The sequence below is a fragment of the Durotheca rogersii genome (genome assembly GCF_024521655.1).
Source record: "Durotheca rogersii strain YMJ 92031201 chromosome Unknown GGS23scaffold_32, whole genome shotgun sequence".
NCBI classification, from domain to species: domain Eukaryota; kingdom Fungi; phylum Ascomycota; class Sordariomycetes; order Xylariales; family Xylariaceae; genus Durotheca; species Durotheca rogersii.
Genome location: NW_026251263.1, coordinates 333,222 through 349,685, shown reverse-complemented (window position 1 = coordinate 349,685; position 16,464 = coordinate 333,222). Strand labels below are relative to the sequence as shown.

Here is a 16,464-nt window from a genome sequence, read left to right as displayed (position 1 = left end):
CGCCCTACCCGCTGCGCATGTCGCGGAACTTTTTCTCCTCGTCTCCGTCCTACTCATCTACCTACCGACTTTCTTACCGACTTACTTACCCACCTCACGAAGCGGGTCACGGTCTGGGGCAGCATGGATGTGTATATGCATGTACGATACGCCTCTTGTGTGTTCCGTTATGGCGCAATCTCGCGACGAAAGTGGAACGAAGCGGATAAGCCAGCGTACAACCCCCCAGCTCGCTTCTAGCTCATTGTCTCAACCTTGGTAAGACCCGATGCGTATATATGTAAGATGGTACGCACTGCCGGATAGGCAAAATGAGGAGCGGCAGCCGCCACACGGACAATCGCCGGCATTTCAGCTCCCTTCCGACAACGAGTAAGAATGAGAGCGGCGCGCACATGGAGGGCGCGACGCATATAGGCCCGTCGACCGGAGATGATGACACGCGCCGGCGTATTTGCCTCTCGGGCCTGCCACTCTAGCCGAGAGATTTTCACGTGTCCTGATGTTCGTTGTCGTATCTCGCGAGCGTCCAGTCCCGCACACGTATAGGCATGCCATCCGAAACGAGCAGGTCGGTAGGGCGGTCGGCGGGCAGAGGTCGGGCAACGCAGCACTGCTGCTCGAGAGGGGGCCAGACTGTCATGCAAACTACCAGGCAGCTAGGTCCGCGAAAACGACCCGGCTGGTGACGGAATGTGCGTATCTGTCTCCGTGTCTCTCTCTGGGGCCGTCTATCCCCTTACCTACCTACATGCGATCTGCGGTCTTGTCATGATCTCGGGGGGTCTATGCATATGCAGGACCAGCACGCTCCGTCCAGCATCCCAGCATCCTGCCAACGCCCCTACCTGCTTATCTGCCTATCTGCCAATCTCTATAGGCACGCGTGTGTGTCATGGCTCACTCGACGTTGCTTCCATCGATCTAGCAGCCTACGACCGATTCTGATATGTCAGGTCGTGCACGCAGCGAACGAGTTTCTGCGTCACAGAGGATAGTTATTGTGCCATCCGCACATGTGCAGATTCGTCCGGCTGTCTCTCCTGGAAGATGCCTACGACATGTATTCCGTGTGTGTGTGAAGCTTGCTTGCTTGCCTGCCACCCACCTGTCTATCGAGATGGCTTGAACGCGAGGAAATATCCGGATCGTCACTGCTGGCGTCCATCGCCCTACCTGTATTCGCGCATGTCGCGCCGAATTCGCAACCTACACCCTTCCCTCCCCCCCATCTCCTCCCGGGCTATGAACAATAATAGGCTGGCCGTTTGGCTAGAGGTGAGTGTCCGCCTACGGAAACTAAGCTGATACCTAGCAGTGATGACCCCCTAGCCGGAGAAGAAGCGATCTGGTTTCTTCCAGTAACAGACCCCCTCCAACGTTGTCTATCAAACCATTCACCCGCGCGCCCCCGTCGTTACACTCATACACCCATCTCCGCTGACGGATCGATTCCTCGCGCTCCGCCCTTCCGCCCTTCCGCCACTTCATGCTAACCCTTCTTTCCTGTCTACACTCGGGCCCGTCAGCCTTCCTGGATCGGGGGCGGTTCAGGCTCCAGCGCACGCGAGTTAGCTCCGGGGCGGCGCGTACCGCCCCAGGGAAGCCACGGGAATGATATACCTATATAGGTGTGCGTAGAGGTGCATTCGCACGTACGTACGCAAGCAAGGTAGAGCGGCTGCATCATGCGGCCCCCTACATCCCTTCCCTTACCTTCTCACCTCTCACTTCCCACCTATCTAAACGGGGCGGGAGATGAGATGAGAGGATATGGGTATGCATCGACACATCATATATGCACTTATACACACATGTGCGTGCGTGTGCTACATGTGTTGCCCCATTCCTCGGGGTACGCGGCATAGTCAACGAGGGCAAGGAAAGCCGCGTTCAGATGCTATATCTCCAATGCCCGACTTCGCCGCTTCCGGAAAGGAGGGAAGAAGGGGTGGGTGTGAATCGAGTACGTAAAAGTATATAATCATAAACGAAGCTACCCATGTGACGATGGAGGTAGCGGTTGCGGCAGCGGTAAGAGCATAGGAATAAGAGGATGAGATAAGGGAGGGAAAGGGAAAGTCAACAAGAGGAACGAAGGCGCTGATGAATACACCCCTTTTTCACGGCCGCATACACGCATAGGCATACACGTACACGCAAGTAGGCCGTGCAGGTAGGCAACCGACTGCTGGAGCATGCTTGACGCATCCTACCCCGTCAGAACCCTTAACGTTGCACTGGGCGGGACGGCGGCATCCCGGGCACTAATACTCGCGGCTCAGGATACGATAATGCGGAAGGGAGAGCCTTTGCAGCAGGCATTTGGGGTAAAAGCAACAACGCTCGCTCTCGTCCTCCCTCGATGCGCGTGCCTATCGCCTGTCTCGTCCCTTCTAGGCTTCTTTGCTTGCCCTCTCTTGCTTCCCGACGCGCCTCCTCGTGCGATTGAGGCGAGGAGGACGGGGACGGGGACGGGGACGGGGACGGGGTGGACATCGAGGGATGGGGTAAGATAGGGCTAGGAAGGAGAAGGAGGAGGTAGCAGGAAGAAGCACGGGGATTCTCGGCGATTGGGCCGCTAGGAGCGGCCGAGAAAGCTGCATATGGAGTATGTTATATCCTGCTGGGTATTAATACAGTCGCCGGAAAATGCAGACCTCTACGCCTACACCTCGGGAGTCGGAGACGTAGGCGTATACAGCTTCCTCTGGGCGACGTTACGCCAGTCGGGTGCTTGGGCCGAGAAAGGGAGGGAGGGGAGGCCAGGATATGTGCCTAGATAGGTAGGTTGATAACAGGGCGAGGCCAGGTAGACGAACGTACGATACCATCCACCTATCCATCGATACGGATAGGCATGCTAACACGTTGTAGGCACGACGAAGGATGGCACCGTTCACAGCTTGCACCCTTACGACACGCAACATGACGACCCTATAATATACACGTATGCGCCCACACAACATCGAACGCATGTATGGATGTAGGTGGGTGTATATAAATATTTCTATGATACCTGCCTAACCTACCTTCCTACTTGGGTGTATGCAACTACACCGGGCACCTCATACACAAACCCTACCCGGGGCGCCCAGCGCTTCCCTCCGGCCCCTCCGGCCCCGTTCGTCCCGCACCTTGTCCCGCAGCCCCTTCCAGCTTCTTCACTACACACACACGTACACCCTCACACCATGCACACCCTCACACCCTCTTACTCTCATCCCAGGCCCAGATCCAGGCCCGGGCCTTCGCTACGTGATACGTGCCTATACGCGGACGCACTCGCTTGCCATTGCCCATACCTGCCTCCCGTCCGCCTGCTCGCCTACGCGGTACCGAGCCAGTACGCGCGCAGGCGTGCGCGGACACCGCGCCTGTCCCACATACCTCTCTCCCTCTCGCTCCCCTGCTGGTGCTCCTCCTTCGCAGCACGACACAACGCACGCCATGGGTAGGCACGGCCGGTCGTTGAGGGGGGAAGAGCGAAAAAAATTATCAAAGCAACAACTCGCGGCCAATGCCCACCTCTCGTGCGTGCCTACCTACTTACGCAAGCTATCTGCATCCCTCGCGCGCGCTCTCCCTACCGTATCTCGATCCCCCTCTCGATCCCCCTCTCCCCTTCGACGGATCGGCCGATCGATCCTGCAGGCCTGGAGACGTGGAACGGACCGCGGGGGGGGGAGGGGGGGGGACGGACGGCAGGGACGGGCAGGCGAGCGCGAGAGGAAGTGAAGGCGAGAGGGGGGATAGAGGAGCGAAGGGGAGGAGGAGGACGACGAAGAAGAAGAGAGAGAAGGGAGTGCTTAGTGGGTGCGGTGCGTCGTGAGCACACGGGAGCAAGCGGGCGCCCTCGGCTGCCTTAGGCGCCGTCTAACGTGCTAGGCAAGAGGAGCAGAGCGAGGCCTAGACGCATCTCTCTGTGTTCTCCTGCCTGCTCGGTGCCGCTCTTCTTACACAGGTATTCGCCCCTGTGCTGCTGCATTTCGCGCTTGCTCTGCCTACCTGCCTACGCCTCTACTCGACTTCTTCCCGCCGCTCCCGCCGCCTCTGGGCCACCCACCCGGTCTGAGTGGCGTGATGTCCCTCGTCTCGCTGCCGGCGACGGGTGATCGACCGGTCGGGAGCGTGGCGGTGGCGAGGAGCAAGAAAAGGAGAAGACAAAGATAAGGGCAAGGAGAGGTAGTGATGCTGTTTACTTTTCTCATTTTTTTTATTTTATTGAGTTTTTTTTTATGTGGAAGACGAGATGAACTCCTTTCAGCTATCAAGCCATCTCACGATACATGCATCAAATAATCCATTTCCCAGTCCATACAAGTGCCTTCATGCGGTGCATAATGATGTAGCTATCCGGACGCCGACGCATGCACGCAGGCCAGGCGAGGAACCAGAGTGCGACAAGCCGCTGTCGGGTCTCAGTCTTCGTCCTCGTCCTTCTTCTCTTTCTTTGCGGTCTCTGACCCCTTCTTCCGCTTGACCTCGCGCTTCTTCGGGCGCAGCCAGGCCTCCATGCCGACCGGCCAGTAGACGCGGTTGTCGGGGCCGCCCATGCCGACCTCGGCGTCGGGGACGGGGGGTGGCGTCGCGCCGAGCCCCGCCTCGTCGTCGTCGCCTCGCTTCTTGGCCCAGCGCGACTTCTTGGGCGGCGGCGGGTTCTCGTCGGCGCGCTCGTGCGGCACCACGTCGTGGATGCGGTCCCAGCCGGGGAGCCGGAACTTGCGCATGAGGTCGAAGACGGCCTGCTCCTTGTCCTTGGCCTCGATCATGAGGTCGGTGTCGGGGGGGCAGGGGGGCAGCGTGGCGACGCGGGGGCTGTGCCTGCGGCGCTGGCGCGGCGTGACGGCGCCGGCGCGCGGCTCGCTGTAGTGCATCTTGGGCGTGATGCCGCGCGGGGCCCAGGTGGCGCGGATGCGGGGGAGCAGCGGGACGAGGTCGCGGGAGCCCTCGCGGACGCGGGCGCGGTCGAAGACGATGTTGTGGTGGTGGAAGTCGAGCACGAGCGGGATGCCGAGCTCCTCGCACAGGGGCAGCAGGTCGTGCACGGACCAGGCCACGTCGTCGTTCTCGAGCACGAGCCGCGCGCGCACGCCCGGCGGCAGCGCCGCGTAGTTGCGCCGGAACCGCGCCAGCGTCGCCGCCTTGTTCCCGTACGTCCCGCCCATGTGCAGCACCATGACCGCGTCGCGGTCTAGCTGCGCCGGCAGCTGCAGCAGCGACAGCATCTCGTCGTGGTACACGAGGTCCCGCACCGAGTTGCGGAGTACTTCCTCCCGCGGCGACGCGAGCTGCGTGTACTGGAGGAGGAGGGGGAGACGCGGCCATAAGTCAGCACCGCCGGCAGATCGAAAAAGAAAAGAGAAAGAAAGAAAGAAGGAATAAAGGAAGACGTATTTACCTGTCCCGGATGCACCGTCAGCCGGTGGCCCAGCTCGGCGGCGACCCGACCGGCTTCGGCGAGGGTCTCGGAGGCGAAGGGGGCGAGCCGGTAGCCGTAGACCTCGTGGCTGGCGAAGGGGAACATCTCGGAGCTGAGGCGCATGAACTTGATGCCGTAGCGGTCGTTCCAGCGGAGCATCTTGACGATGTCGCGGGCGTTAGCGAGGCCGAGCGCCTCGACGAAGCGCTGGCCGCGCGCCAGGTCGGCCGGCTGGGTCTTGTCCGGCCGGTTCTTCCTCGCGTGCTCCGGCCGCGTCGGGTCCCGCAGCGGGTGCCGGTGCTCCAGGATCGACGCGATCCGGCACGTCCGCGAGCTGAACACCGACGGCTGCGTGTGCCGCAGGTACGTGTTGAGGCAGGCCTATGCTGGGTCAGCCATCTGCCGCTGTTCTGCTTCGGCTCGTACGGATGATGAACGCTCGGGGGGTTGGCTCACATAGCCCAGTCTCCCTTTCCACGGCAGCGGCAGGTAGTCGCTGTTTACCGGCGGAGGCCTTGCCTCGTCCTGCATCCACGCGCCCGCGTCGGCGTCGTCCCAGGCCATGTCGTCGTACCTGTCGTCCCAGGCCACGTCGTAATACCCGTCCTCCCTATCATGCAGCTCGCCGTCCGCGTACGCATCGGCGATCCGATCGTCATTGCTGCTCGCAAGATCCCGCTTCTTGCTCTTGCGGACCCGCTTCGCCGGTTCCGGCGCCGTCACGTCCGCCGCGTCCCTCTTAGTAACCTTAGGCAGGGCGGCTGGCTCCGCGCTCTCCGCGCCCGTGCCCGCTAGGACCTCGCTCTCGTCCAGGGCCAGCTTCTGACGCTTGACGGAGTCGCGCAGGCGGTCCTCGAGCCCGCGCCGGCCGTTGTACACGTCCGCCGCCACCTCTCCCACCTCTCCCACCTCTCCCATCTTCTCCTCCTTCTTCTTCTTCTTTTTCTTTTTCTTCACCTTCGCCTCCGTCTCAGCCGCGGCCTTCGTCGACGCCGAGCGCACGCTTCGCCCGCCGAACGGGCCGGCATCTAGCGGCGGCGGCAGCTGTCGCGCTTGGTTCTGGGCGAGGCGCCCCGATCTCCGCGGGGCCGTGGTCGTGGTCGTGGTCGGATGCTGTGCGTGCGCGGTCCTCTGGAGCTGGGTCTCCGCCGGCGGCGGTGCCGCCGTACTGGCCATTCTGGTAGATATACCACCGTGTCGGTGGCGACGCGTCGATGGATCGCGCGAGCCCGGAGCATAAGGGCCGAGAGCGCGCCTAGGTCTAGTGCGGTAGCAGCGAATCGGATTCCGGGAGGCGACGAGCATCCAGGAGGTGAGTAGGTGTGTGCGGTGGGCGGGAGGTGGGAGATTTCTATGACGGCCGCATTTCACGAGATTGGCCCGGGAGGCAGGTATGTAGGATCGATATGCGGTGGCGGGCCGAGCACGCCAGGACTGGTTCAGGTTTACGCGCGAGACACAAAAAGCAGGAGGACAATACAAAGCGGATGTGAATGCGATCGGCGCTGGGGAGAGCCCCGCTCCGCAGAGTCGCGTAGCCCAGCCCGGGCATCTCATTATAGCCGCCGGACCCATGGTAGGTAGGTAGGTACGCAGTCCGCAGGCCTAGGTACCTAAGCAGATCGATCGTCCGACTAGACGCGCCAAGCCGATAGCACGGGGCTTTTGCTCCGTGGGTTAGACGAGGAGAGGGATTCGGCGGCGGCGGTGACGTTAGCGCGATGGGGCTAGGAGCCGGCATTCCGGGGGCGCGGCGCGCGGCGATGGCGGCGGCGTGGTGGGCGTGAGGTCATCGGGGCGCCGGGGGGGCAGATCGATGAAATCATGCTTGCGACGATCGCGGCGAGGCATTCCCGTAGCGGGATCGAGAGGGGCGAATATGCTTAGAACTAGGTAGTACCTATGTCTGGGGATGATGCGAGGGGACGCGGGGGGTCACGTGCGAGGAGCTCGCGGTATGTCTCTCAGCTCGGTATAAGCATACACGGTATACTCGCATACTCATATAGGCAGGCACCTATATCTGCTGTCTTAACCCCCGGGCGAGACGTTCCCACAACACACAGGTATACCTCTCTATCCTGCTGCCCACTCACAAAAACCAAAAACCTGCCACTAGGTACCCCTACCCTCCTCAAAAGATCCAGAACGCGATCGCCGGCAGCGGCGGGCGCTCGCGGTAGTCAGCCGCGGCCTGGGCCTCGACGTCGTCTTCGTCCGCGGCGGTGGCGGTGGGCCGCTGGTAGTAGGGCGCGCGGCACAGCGGGCAGTCGTACTGGTCGCGCAGGAACCAGGTGACGAGGCAGCGGGCGTGGAACTCGTGGCCGCAGCGCCGCAGCCGGAGCGCCTCGTCGCGCGCCGGCTGGGGCTGGGGCTGCGGCTGCGGGCCCTTCGGCGCCCCCTCCGCCTCGCTCGCGTACAGGCTCGACAGGCAGATCGAGCTACCCCCGCGCCCGCGTCAGCACCGCGTCTACTACGCACCGTCGGGGGGAAAGGGGGGTGGGGGGGAGGGAAGAGAGAAAGAGAGGGGCCCGCTCACCACGTCGCGTCCTCGGGCTCCGTCCGCCGCGACCGCCGGTCGCTCACGCTCTCGAGCTGCGCCAGCGCGCGCTGCAGCGACTTGGTCAGGCGCGGCGCCGGCGCGTCCTTCGCTGCCGCCGGCTGTGGCGGCCGCGCGCTGCTCCGGCCGCGCCGCGCCGTGTATCTCGCGTACCTGCCGCGACCGTGTCAGTCTGGTTGGTGCGTCGCCGTCTCCCCCTCCCCCTCCACAGTGGGCCCGCGCGCAGTAGGGAGCCTCGTCGTGAGATGGTAGGCAGGCAGGTAGGCAAGACAGGCAGGCTCACAGCGCTATGGCGACGATCGCGCCCGCGATCGAGAGACACGATATCACGATGGGTTCCCAGCCGTGGCGCATCGTGTCGGCGGTGGACAGCGCGGTGGTGGTGGTGGTGGTCGTCGTTGTCGGTCGTCTTCGTGGTGCTGGTCGCTCGTCGAGCGCCAAGATAGGTAAGGGTGGGCGGATGTATGCGTCACCAGCGTGCTAGCCGCCTCGGCCGTCTGGTCGTTAAAGAAAAGGGGGCCGGGAGAGAGGGGGGCCGTGATACATTCCAAGCAGCTCGGCGAGTACAGAGGGTCTAGCAACGCGGTGAGACCCTGGCGCTCCTCGTTCAATGGTGAGAAAAAAAGGGCCCCCCCCCGTGGCCAGGCCCGCAGCCTGGCGATTTACGGTTTCTTTTTATTTTCGCCCGTCCAGGCCTCTTCCCCTCCCCTCCCCTCCCCGTCGACCGCGCGGAGTTATCAGCGTAGAAATTGGGCTCGGCAGTGGGGAAATGCCGGCCGGCGAATGGGTTACCTTCAGCCGTACGCGTCCCTTGCATTCGCCTCTGACAAATGCAGATATGTTCGGTGAGGTGCCCTCTCGATTCGCACGAAAAAAGTCACTGCTCGGTGTGACGAAGCATGGCCCTGTGAATCCGTAAGCTCAGGAGGTAGGTCAAATGCTCTCCCTCTATTAAGGGACGCTACCGATGTCTCGAGGAAGACGACGCCGGGTAAGCGGGGATGATATGTCCGATACGACGCAAGGCGAACCTGTTGGACTCGGTTGTCGTATATGTCTTTATATATGTTGTATATATAAATAATGTCATCCCCATGGCCGTGAGGTCTACATTCAATACTCTAGCCCCCCATAGCCGTCTATCCCTTTCTAATTGGCATGTTGCCTCTAATCCTAGCTCGCCGTGCCCCTGTGCTTCTCTGCCACAGCATCATCCTTGATGCGATAGGCTCCCCGGACCAAAAAAAAAAAAGAAACAAGAAAAACAAATGAAAATGGACGCAGGTTGGTACCGATGCCATGCAACCCATCTACCGCTTAGTCCTGCGGCCGTGTTTCTTGTGTGAGGAGACATAGCAGAGTAAGCCACCAGAAGAAAGCGTTGGTTGGAGCAAAGGGCGAGCGCCATCCCGTCGCGCATGAAGGTGGCGTTGCGGGACAAAAAAAAGACAGGGTGGCGGGACTTCTGTCCACACTCACCTAGTCTTTTGCCTTTTCGCTCCGGGCTCGTCGTCTCGCCTGATGCTCGATCTCGTCTTCTCGACCTTGCCGTACGCGAAGTCTACCGCCTCTTGCAGCAGGGCCTTCTCGCCCCATCGCACCACCGCAGCCATCTTCTGCCGACCCGAGACCTTGTCTCCCGACACCAAATCATAGTCGTACGCTTGGCTCGTCGTGTACTGGGCCAGCTTGAGTTCTAGAGCGCGGTGGATGGTTGACAGTGTGATCTCGTCCCGCTTCGCCTTGTCGGGGATGGTATCGGGGCTCACGTGTCGGATAGCCTTGAGCAGCGAGTGGATTTGCTCTATGAGGTCTGTCGGGAGCTCCTTGAAGGTCGCTGCAGCATCCAGTTCGCCCCTCGAGTTGGGCTCTCCCGAGTCTCGTTCGATGACAAAAGCGTCTTCGATCTCCTCCAGGTCGAGTTCGTTGAGCTACAGCCGGTCAGTAAGTGGCACGCCGGGGAAGCCAATAAAGAGGATAGAGAGGTAAGAGAGGGAAGGAGGGGGTGTAATCGGGCCTGCTACGTACCGCTTTCCCCCATACCCTGTCGTCTAGTTGGAGAGCGTCCCTCAAGACGGAGAGGACTAGCTCCCAGGATATCTCTGCAACGTCGTAGCGAGCATGGTGACTGGTTACATAGCCGTAGCGCCGCAGCAGCTCCCCATTGCCGAGAGGCCCGTAATAGTTGAGGATCTCGGCGCCCGCTGGGATCGGCCGCAGGGCCGTGACCGTCAGGCAGTCCTCGCCGTGGTTTACGTGCGCCTGCGAACGACGGTCAGCGACACACGGGTCTAAGCAAGCACAGACGGCAGCAGTCCTCGCTCACGTTGAACTCGGCGTCGGCGTTGAGGATGTCGGCCATCGGCACCAGGCCCATCACGGTCGACCCCTCCCGGTCGACGACCCAGCCGTCGCCGTCCTCGCCGTCGCCGCCGTCCTCGTCCTCGTCCTCGCTCTCGAGGTCGAAGGCGTACGCCATGATGGTGCTGCCCATGCGGTGCGCGAGCGCGAGCAGCTCGTCCTCGGCCAGCCGCGCCGCGCCGGCCGGGTAGAAGACGTCGGCGTGCGCCTGCACGACCGGCAGCACGCCGGCGCGGAACATGCCGTCGGCCTCGTCGCGGCCGATGCGCCCGACCACGGGGCTCGCCTGCAGCTCCGCCACCTCGCGCCCGTCCCACCACATCGGCGTCTCGAACCGCGCCGGCAGCACGTCCAGGTACGGCTTCCAGCGCGAGCCGTCCCCCTGCAGGAACTCGTAGATGGCCACCAGGATCAGCGCGACCCAGTTATCCGGGGCCCCGGCGGCGGCCGCCCCGCCGCGACCGTTGGCGTCGCTGCCGCCGCCGCCAGGCAGGCGCATGTGCGGGTCGTCGTCGGCCTCGTTGTCCGACGCGTCCTCGAGCCCGGCCGTCGACGCCTCGAAGAGGTGGGGCAGGCGCCGCGGCAGGTCCGAGGTCCGCGTGCTGAGCACGGCGGCGCGCGGGATGCGGAAGAGCGTGGTGTCCTCGGGGATGTCGGCCGTGGCGACTGCGACGACGCGGGAATTAACAAGAAGCCGGGGTAAGACGCGGGGGAAGGGGATAAGAGGGTTAGGGGGGTATATCCTCCCTCTCGGCTCAATTTTCTCCCGAGACACACGAAAGTAGAGCTAGAGGAAACCAAGAGGGATGAGACGAGATGAGACGAGATGAAGACAACGCACCGATTCCGCGCCCGGCCCCGCGGCCGCGGAGGTCCTCGATCCTAATGTCCGGGTGGAAAGTAGCGCCGGGCCAAGCCGTGAACCAGCGCAGGAAAGCCGCCGACTTGGCGTCGAACGCGGGATCTGACATCGTGATGGTCTCCGTCCTGCTCGTCCCGGCAACGAGAAGAAGAGGAAGAGAAAACGAGGAGTGATGGAGGTGGGAAGACGGGTGGTGGAGTGCAGGATGACGGCGGAGTTTCTCTCACCTGCGAAGTTCGGTGTGTGTGCATAGTCCCGACGCAGGTACCGAAAATCAGATGAATGAATAATTTTGGTCCCTACAGCTGCACCCTTCGGGCATAGCCTCGGATGTAGCTCGGCGACACTGTGCTGCATCAGGTAACAGGTCACGCACACGCTTAAGTGCAAAACAGCCGCTGCGCACATGTCTGCCTAACTGCATACTACCACCCCTACTCAGGATGGGTACCGTGATACTCACGAGAATCCACGCGGGAGCTGGCATATCGTAGCGCAAGGTAGGGTAGCTAAGAAAGACCGAAAATGGATGTTCCCGAGACGCAGAGATAAAAAGGAGACGAACACACACGAAAAAGAAAACTCCTCCCCTTACCAGCACCTAACACGAGGAGCGACAGTGGCACGTAGGTATAAGAAGGCAGGAGAATATGTAGGTATAGCTGCGACCCAGACAACAACAAGAAAACCCAACACAACCTACAGACTTGGAAAGGAAAAAATTCGGCTACGGGTTAGGACCTCTTGGGGCGAGGGTGTCGGGAACGGCGGCGTGGAGGCGCTCATGGGGGGTTTCGAACCGTAGCCTCTACGTTACGCTCCCTGCAGTTTGGGCCAGGGCGCCAGAGCACACCACGAGGCCCCCGGACGACGTAGAGTGCCCTGGTTTTTGGAAAGTAAGAGGCCTATCAGGTTATATGAGGCCTGGGCCAGGTCGCGTGGGTGACGACGGTTGCTGGGGACGAGCGTGTCGTTGCTATGCCAGGGCGAGGGGGGACCGGGGGCCCCGGGGGCCGCAAATAGGGCAGAGCGAGGTTTACACGGGGCGGACCGAAAAAGTTCATTAAGCATCACGAATAGTCTGAAGACGAACACCGACTAGATCTCGCGTACACGATACCAACGCGTCGATAGATACCTACAACATGTTTTAGCATACGTCAGCGAGCGACGCGTACCGGTCTTCACGGCCGCTTGTGGCATGTATGCTTTTCCCTCGCCGCGAACGGCGCCGAGCTGTCCAGCACCGAGCCCCAGAGCGGATTCTGATATTCCAGCCGCTGGTGGAATGTGACGAAGTGGGCGAACCGGTTCCGCAGCTCGCGGTGCGCCATCATGGCCTGCACCTCTTCGTCTGTCGTGCCACGCAAGATTTCGTCATCATCGCTCGCCCCCGCCGCAGCCACCGTATCCTCGAGCGACCGGAACGGCTTCTCGGCGCATGCGCAGACGGGCCACTCGCCCGAGTCGGCGTCACCCGAGCCGGAGTCGTCGAAGATCGGCGGCGGCGGCACGACGCCGTGGTCGAGGTACGCGCGGAGGTGGCCGATGGTGCAGGGCGAGACGCACGAGACGGTGCAGTGGCCCTCGGCCGTCTGTTCGACGATGCTCGCGTTGGTAAACTTGCGCGTCATCTTGAGCGCTGCGTGTAGCGGCGTCACCGGGTCTAGCTGGTTCGAGAGGAACAGCACTGGGAAGCTCGTGTCGATCGGGTCCGCCCGGTGCGCCGGGTGGTCGTCCCATCGCATCGGCGGGTCCTTTGCCTCGATCCCCCACCCGTTGCAAGCCAGGTTGAAGCCCACGTTCATCCACTGCGGCGGGCGAAGGGTCAGAAAGTACCTACTTTGGGGGGCGATGATGAAGAGAAAAACTTACGATATCGGCGAACTCCGAGTATTCGGCCATCTTCTCAAAGTCCTTCTGCAGCTCCGGGACGTCTTTATCGAGCTGCCGAGTGTCAAAATTCAGCATCTAAAGGGACCACGACAAGCCCCATCACTTTTCTTACCTTATATCGCTTGTCGCTACATCCTATCGCCTTCTGGGCGTCATCCGGCCACACAGGCAAGGTCATATTTTTACAGAACGTGCCGGGGGACGGCGCTGAGGCAAAAGAGTCCAGTTGGCCGACGGCCGCGGCTCGGAGAAGGAAGGAAATTAGAGGGAAAACCGCAATGGGCGAGTATAGCGCCGAGAAAATGAGTAGCTTGAGGTCGCCAGCCGTCACTAACAAGGGTACGTTGCCGTTGGGGGGTATGACGATCGCGGGCTCCTTCTCCAGCTGGCTCATGAGGACGTCGTACCTGTTTCTCAGGTCCTCGGCCGTCTCCCCAAACTGGGAAAATGGGCAGCGTGGTCCCGCCTTGGCGCAGTACACGAAGAAATTCTCCCAGATCGCATCGGCGTCCAGGATGTTGTCCGCCGCGACCGGGTTGACGTAGTGGTCGGCGTCCACGACACCGTCTAAGATGAGTCGGCCGACTTTGTCCGGGAACATGGACGCGAAGGTTGCACCTAGGACGGTGCCGTAGGAGAGGCCCCAGTAGACGAGCTTGCCCTGGGTGCTGTCACCCGGTGCCAACTTATCAATCGGTTGAGCCTCGCGGTCCGCGCCCTCGGAGCTGTGCGTGGGCTCGACAGATTTGGTTGCGGGGACGGCTCTCCACTCGTCCCAAGCGTGGACGATGGAAAGCATATCTCGGGCGACGTTGGGGGTATTCAAGTACCGGAAGATACTGCTGTCGCCTTCGGCCTCGTCGACCCGCTGGCAGAGCTTCGCGAGGGCGCGGGCCCTAACATCATGCTTGGCGAGGGCGACGCTGCTCGAGTTGATGAGGCCGATCTCGTGGCCCGACGCGATCCAGTTCATCCGGTTCATCAAGGCGACGTTGCGCCCGTCCAGCCCGAGAAAGTCGGGGGGGCTGGCAAAACAATCGGCCTGGGGGGTCGTGGCTCCGACACCGCGAGGGTCGAACCCGATGATGTCCCGTTCGGTGCCGATAGCGGTGTGGATTATCGATCCGGCAATAAGGGCAAAGATGGCTCCGCTGCCTCCAGGACCTCCCGGATTTATAAGTAAGGGGGAGTCGGAATAGGACGACGGATTGCTAGTGCGATTGCGGGCAGGCTTCATGACTAGCGCTAGGTGGACCTTGGGGTGGTCCGCCGACTGATTCAGCGGTCGGTGGTAATCCATCGGTACGGTCAGCCGGGCACACTGGAAGTCATCTCCATACACGCCGAAGCATGGATGCCAGACGAGCTTCTCGCTCGGGGTGATCTAATTCAAGCCACAAGCGCCTAGGTTAACACTGAGATCGACATTACGTAGGTATTTTGGATTCTTAAGGAGAGAGAGAGAGAGCAGAGCCTACGCTGGACCATTCCGTCCATTCGGGAGGGCCTTCAGACGAGTCTCGGTGTCCATACTCTCCGCGGTAGTTGGCTTGGCCGGTACGATTACGGATAATGTGTCTAAGAGCACTGACGCCAGCGGCGACAGTCAGAAGCGCGACGCCTACGCGCGTCCAGTTCCAGGCTGGCTTCCTGGGCGACAGGCGGGGCGGTGGCGAAGTTACAACTTCTTGCTTCTCGCGGAGGAGAGGCGAATTCGAGAAATCTGACGATGCCATGGTCCCTCGGCGCAGGGGCATGGGACGGGTGGTTTCTGGTAGCAGACTGAGGAAGAAGAGGTCGGAGGGGTCGACTCATTGAGCGGGACGATGCTTTAGGGCCCGCGGCTGGCGCTGCTGCTGCTACTTATTCGAAATCGGAGCTCGAAGCTGGCGAGCGACACAGCCCCTTGGTGGCCAGTCTCAGATCCTACGACCAGACGAGACAGGCCAGGCATCTACAGGGTACGCGAGCCGCGGACGGAACCGAGCAGCAACAAGTGAGGTGGGATTGGCTAGTATGCCACGCGTTGTGCTGGACGCTGTGCTTGGCCGTCTTATTAATCCTAGACACATAGGCGGGACGTGCTGACGTCGCACGCTAGCTCGCAATGCCATCGGGGATTCGAACCGTAGGACGGGGCTTGGTCGCGTCGACGAGGTTGAGGAATCTTGCGCGTCTGCCATTCGGATGAAGTTTTCTGCAGATTTGATTTGGCAGGTACCTAGTTTCACCATAGCCGATGGTTAGCTACCTAGGTACATAGGGCGTCTAACCTCGGGATAGCACCTGGTTTTAGAAGTGCAGGTACTTACTTCAGCTCCCCGTTCCAGGAGACCGCGGGCCCTCGGTTAGCGGGTCTGGTGCGCTATCGGTATCTACCATAGGCAGGTTAGGTGCTAGGTTAGGTGCTAGGGGGGTTATTATTATAGGCAATGTCTAGGAGGTACGTAAGAGGTGGTAGGTACCTAGGTGGGTACCCAGCGCCCCTCCCCCTGAGCTCGCCGAGTAGAAGGAGATGAGCTAAATAACGAAGACTACCAGCGCCGTTAGGAATCGAACCTATCCTTTATTAAGAGGTAACCTACTGATCTGAGGGTATTCAGAAGTATGGGCGCACAAGCGCGGTTACGTGTGGCCATACTGCCACAACCGTAGGTAGCTTAGATAAACGGCTCGAGCCATAACGCACGAAAAACCTGAATAGCTGCAATTTAATAGCAATTGAGCCACGTTTCCTGAGACCGCTTTGCCACATGGTAGCACCTCCTTCGTTGTGAAGCTGAAGACCACGATTCGCTCGTTTACCCACGCCGACAGAGAGATAAAGCAATTGAGCAACGAGGCTCGAAGGAACTGAGCCGCCCAAGGGCAGCCGTATGACCACGGTTGAGCAACAAGCGAAGATTATCAGCCACCTCAACGATCGAATCGAGAAACAAGAACTTCTTCCTCGAGACCCATTTCGAGTCAATAAGGTGCCCTTGGGGTGCCTCTGACGGTGAGGCGAACTTAAACTTGCCCCTCTCTCGGTTTTCGCGTATCTCTCGATAGATGGCTTGAGTCCACTGCTCACGCTCAGGTTCATCCATTGCCTCCTTGAACGTCGGCTCGTTCACGCTCGTCTTGAAGGTGCTGTTTCTGTCGGGAACGCCCTCTCCGCCGGCGCGCCCTCTTGGATGCTGTCTGATCGTAAGGCAGCACACACCTCATCTGATTCAGGTGGTGCCTCTGAGATGTAGATCTGCGGCAGCTTCAATTAAAAAAAAAAAACAGGGACGTGGGTTTACGGGAAGGGAACTGACGACTTCACGAGCGCCTAGTCGGCTTGCTAGACGCTGGTAACGAACGTCGTCAAGTTCCTCG

At 60.9% G+C, this 16,464-nt stretch overlaps 4 protein-coding genes across 4 annotated transcripts; 1 reads left to right on the top strand and 3 right to left on the bottom strand.

Annotated features, from left to right (window-relative positions):
• Window positions 1-2,827: 2,827 nt before the first annotated feature.
• GGS23DRAFT_320417 (uncharacterized protein) lies at window positions 2,828-3,871 on the top strand. The gene has a single exon (XM_051512878.1). It carries the CDS (start codon window positions 3,049-3,051, stop codon window positions 3,736-3,738), a length of 690 nt encoding a protein of 229 aa, XP_051368216.1. The 5' UTR covers window positions 2,828-3,048; the 3' UTR covers window positions 3,739-3,871.
• Window positions 3,872-4,421: 550 nt separating this feature from the next.
• GGS23DRAFT_607548 (UV-endonuclease UvdE-domain-containing protein) lies at window positions 4,422-6,598 on the bottom strand (the record flags this gene model as incomplete). Its single annotated transcript, XM_051520067.1, has 3 exons — window positions 4,422-5,300; window positions 5,402-5,803; window positions 5,879-6,598. 3 exons carry the CDS (start codon window positions 6,596-6,598, stop codon window positions 4,422-4,424), a joined length of 2,001 nt encoding a protein of 666 aa, XP_051368215.1.
• A 2,731-nt stretch (window positions 6,599-9,329) lies between these two features.
• Window positions 9,330-11,536, bottom strand: GGS23DRAFT_320438 (SET domain-containing protein). The gene is made up of 4 exons (XM_051512879.1): window positions 11,185-11,536; window positions 10,309-11,009; window positions 10,011-10,244; window positions 9,330-9,913 (listed from the first exon to the last, which is right to left on the bottom strand). The coding sequence occupies exons 1-4, from the start codon at window positions 11,312-11,314 to the stop codon at window positions 9,458-9,460; spliced, it is 1,521 nt and encodes a 506-aa protein (XP_051368214.1). The 5' UTR covers window positions 11,315-11,536; the 3' UTR covers window positions 9,330-9,457.
• A 734-nt stretch (window positions 11,537-12,270) lies between these two features.
• GGS23DRAFT_320279 (alpha/beta-hydrolase) lies at window positions 12,271-14,939 on the bottom strand. The gene is made up of 4 exons (XM_051512877.1): window positions 14,580-14,939; window positions 13,214-14,485; window positions 13,081-13,152; window positions 12,271-13,016 (listed from the first exon to the last, which is right to left on the bottom strand). Exons 1-4 carry the CDS (start codon window positions 14,856-14,858, stop codon window positions 12,390-12,392), a joined length of 2,250 nt encoding a protein of 749 aa, XP_051368213.1. The 5' UTR covers window positions 14,859-14,939; the 3' UTR covers window positions 12,271-12,389.
• Between the last annotated feature and the right edge of the window lie 1,525 nt (window positions 14,940-16,464).

Bases quoted from the DNA above. Each gene is read 5' to 3' on its own strand.
- GGS23DRAFT_320279 (XM_051512877.1), bottom strand. From the start codon at position 14,858: ATGCCCCTGCGCCGAGGGACCATGGCATCGTCAGATTTCTCGAATTCG. The intron at 14,486-14,579 runs GTAGGCTCTGCT...GGCTTGAATTAG, and splicing joins AATGGACGGAATGGTCCAGC to ATCACCCCGAGCGAGAAGCT. The intron at 13,017-13,080 runs GTAAGTTTTTCT...CGCCCGCCGCAG, and splicing joins ACTCGGAGTTCGCCGATATC to TGGATGAACGTGGGCTTCAA.
- GGS23DRAFT_320438 (XM_051512879.1), bottom strand. From the start codon at position 11,314: ATGTCAGATCCCGCGTTCGACGCCAAGTCGGCGGCTTTCCTGCGCTGG. The intron at 11,010-11,184 runs GTGCGTTGTCTT...GCGTCGTCGCAG, and splicing joins CGGGGCCGGGCGCGGAATCG to TCGCCACGGCCGACATCCCC. The intron at 9,914-10,010 runs GTACGTAGCAGG...GACCGGCTGTAG, and splicing joins ACAGGGTATGGGGGAAAGCG to CTCAACGAACTCGACCTGGA.
- GGS23DRAFT_320417 (XM_051512878.1), top strand. From the start codon at position 3,049: ATGCAACTACACCGGGCACCTCATACACAAACCCTACCCGGGGCGCCC.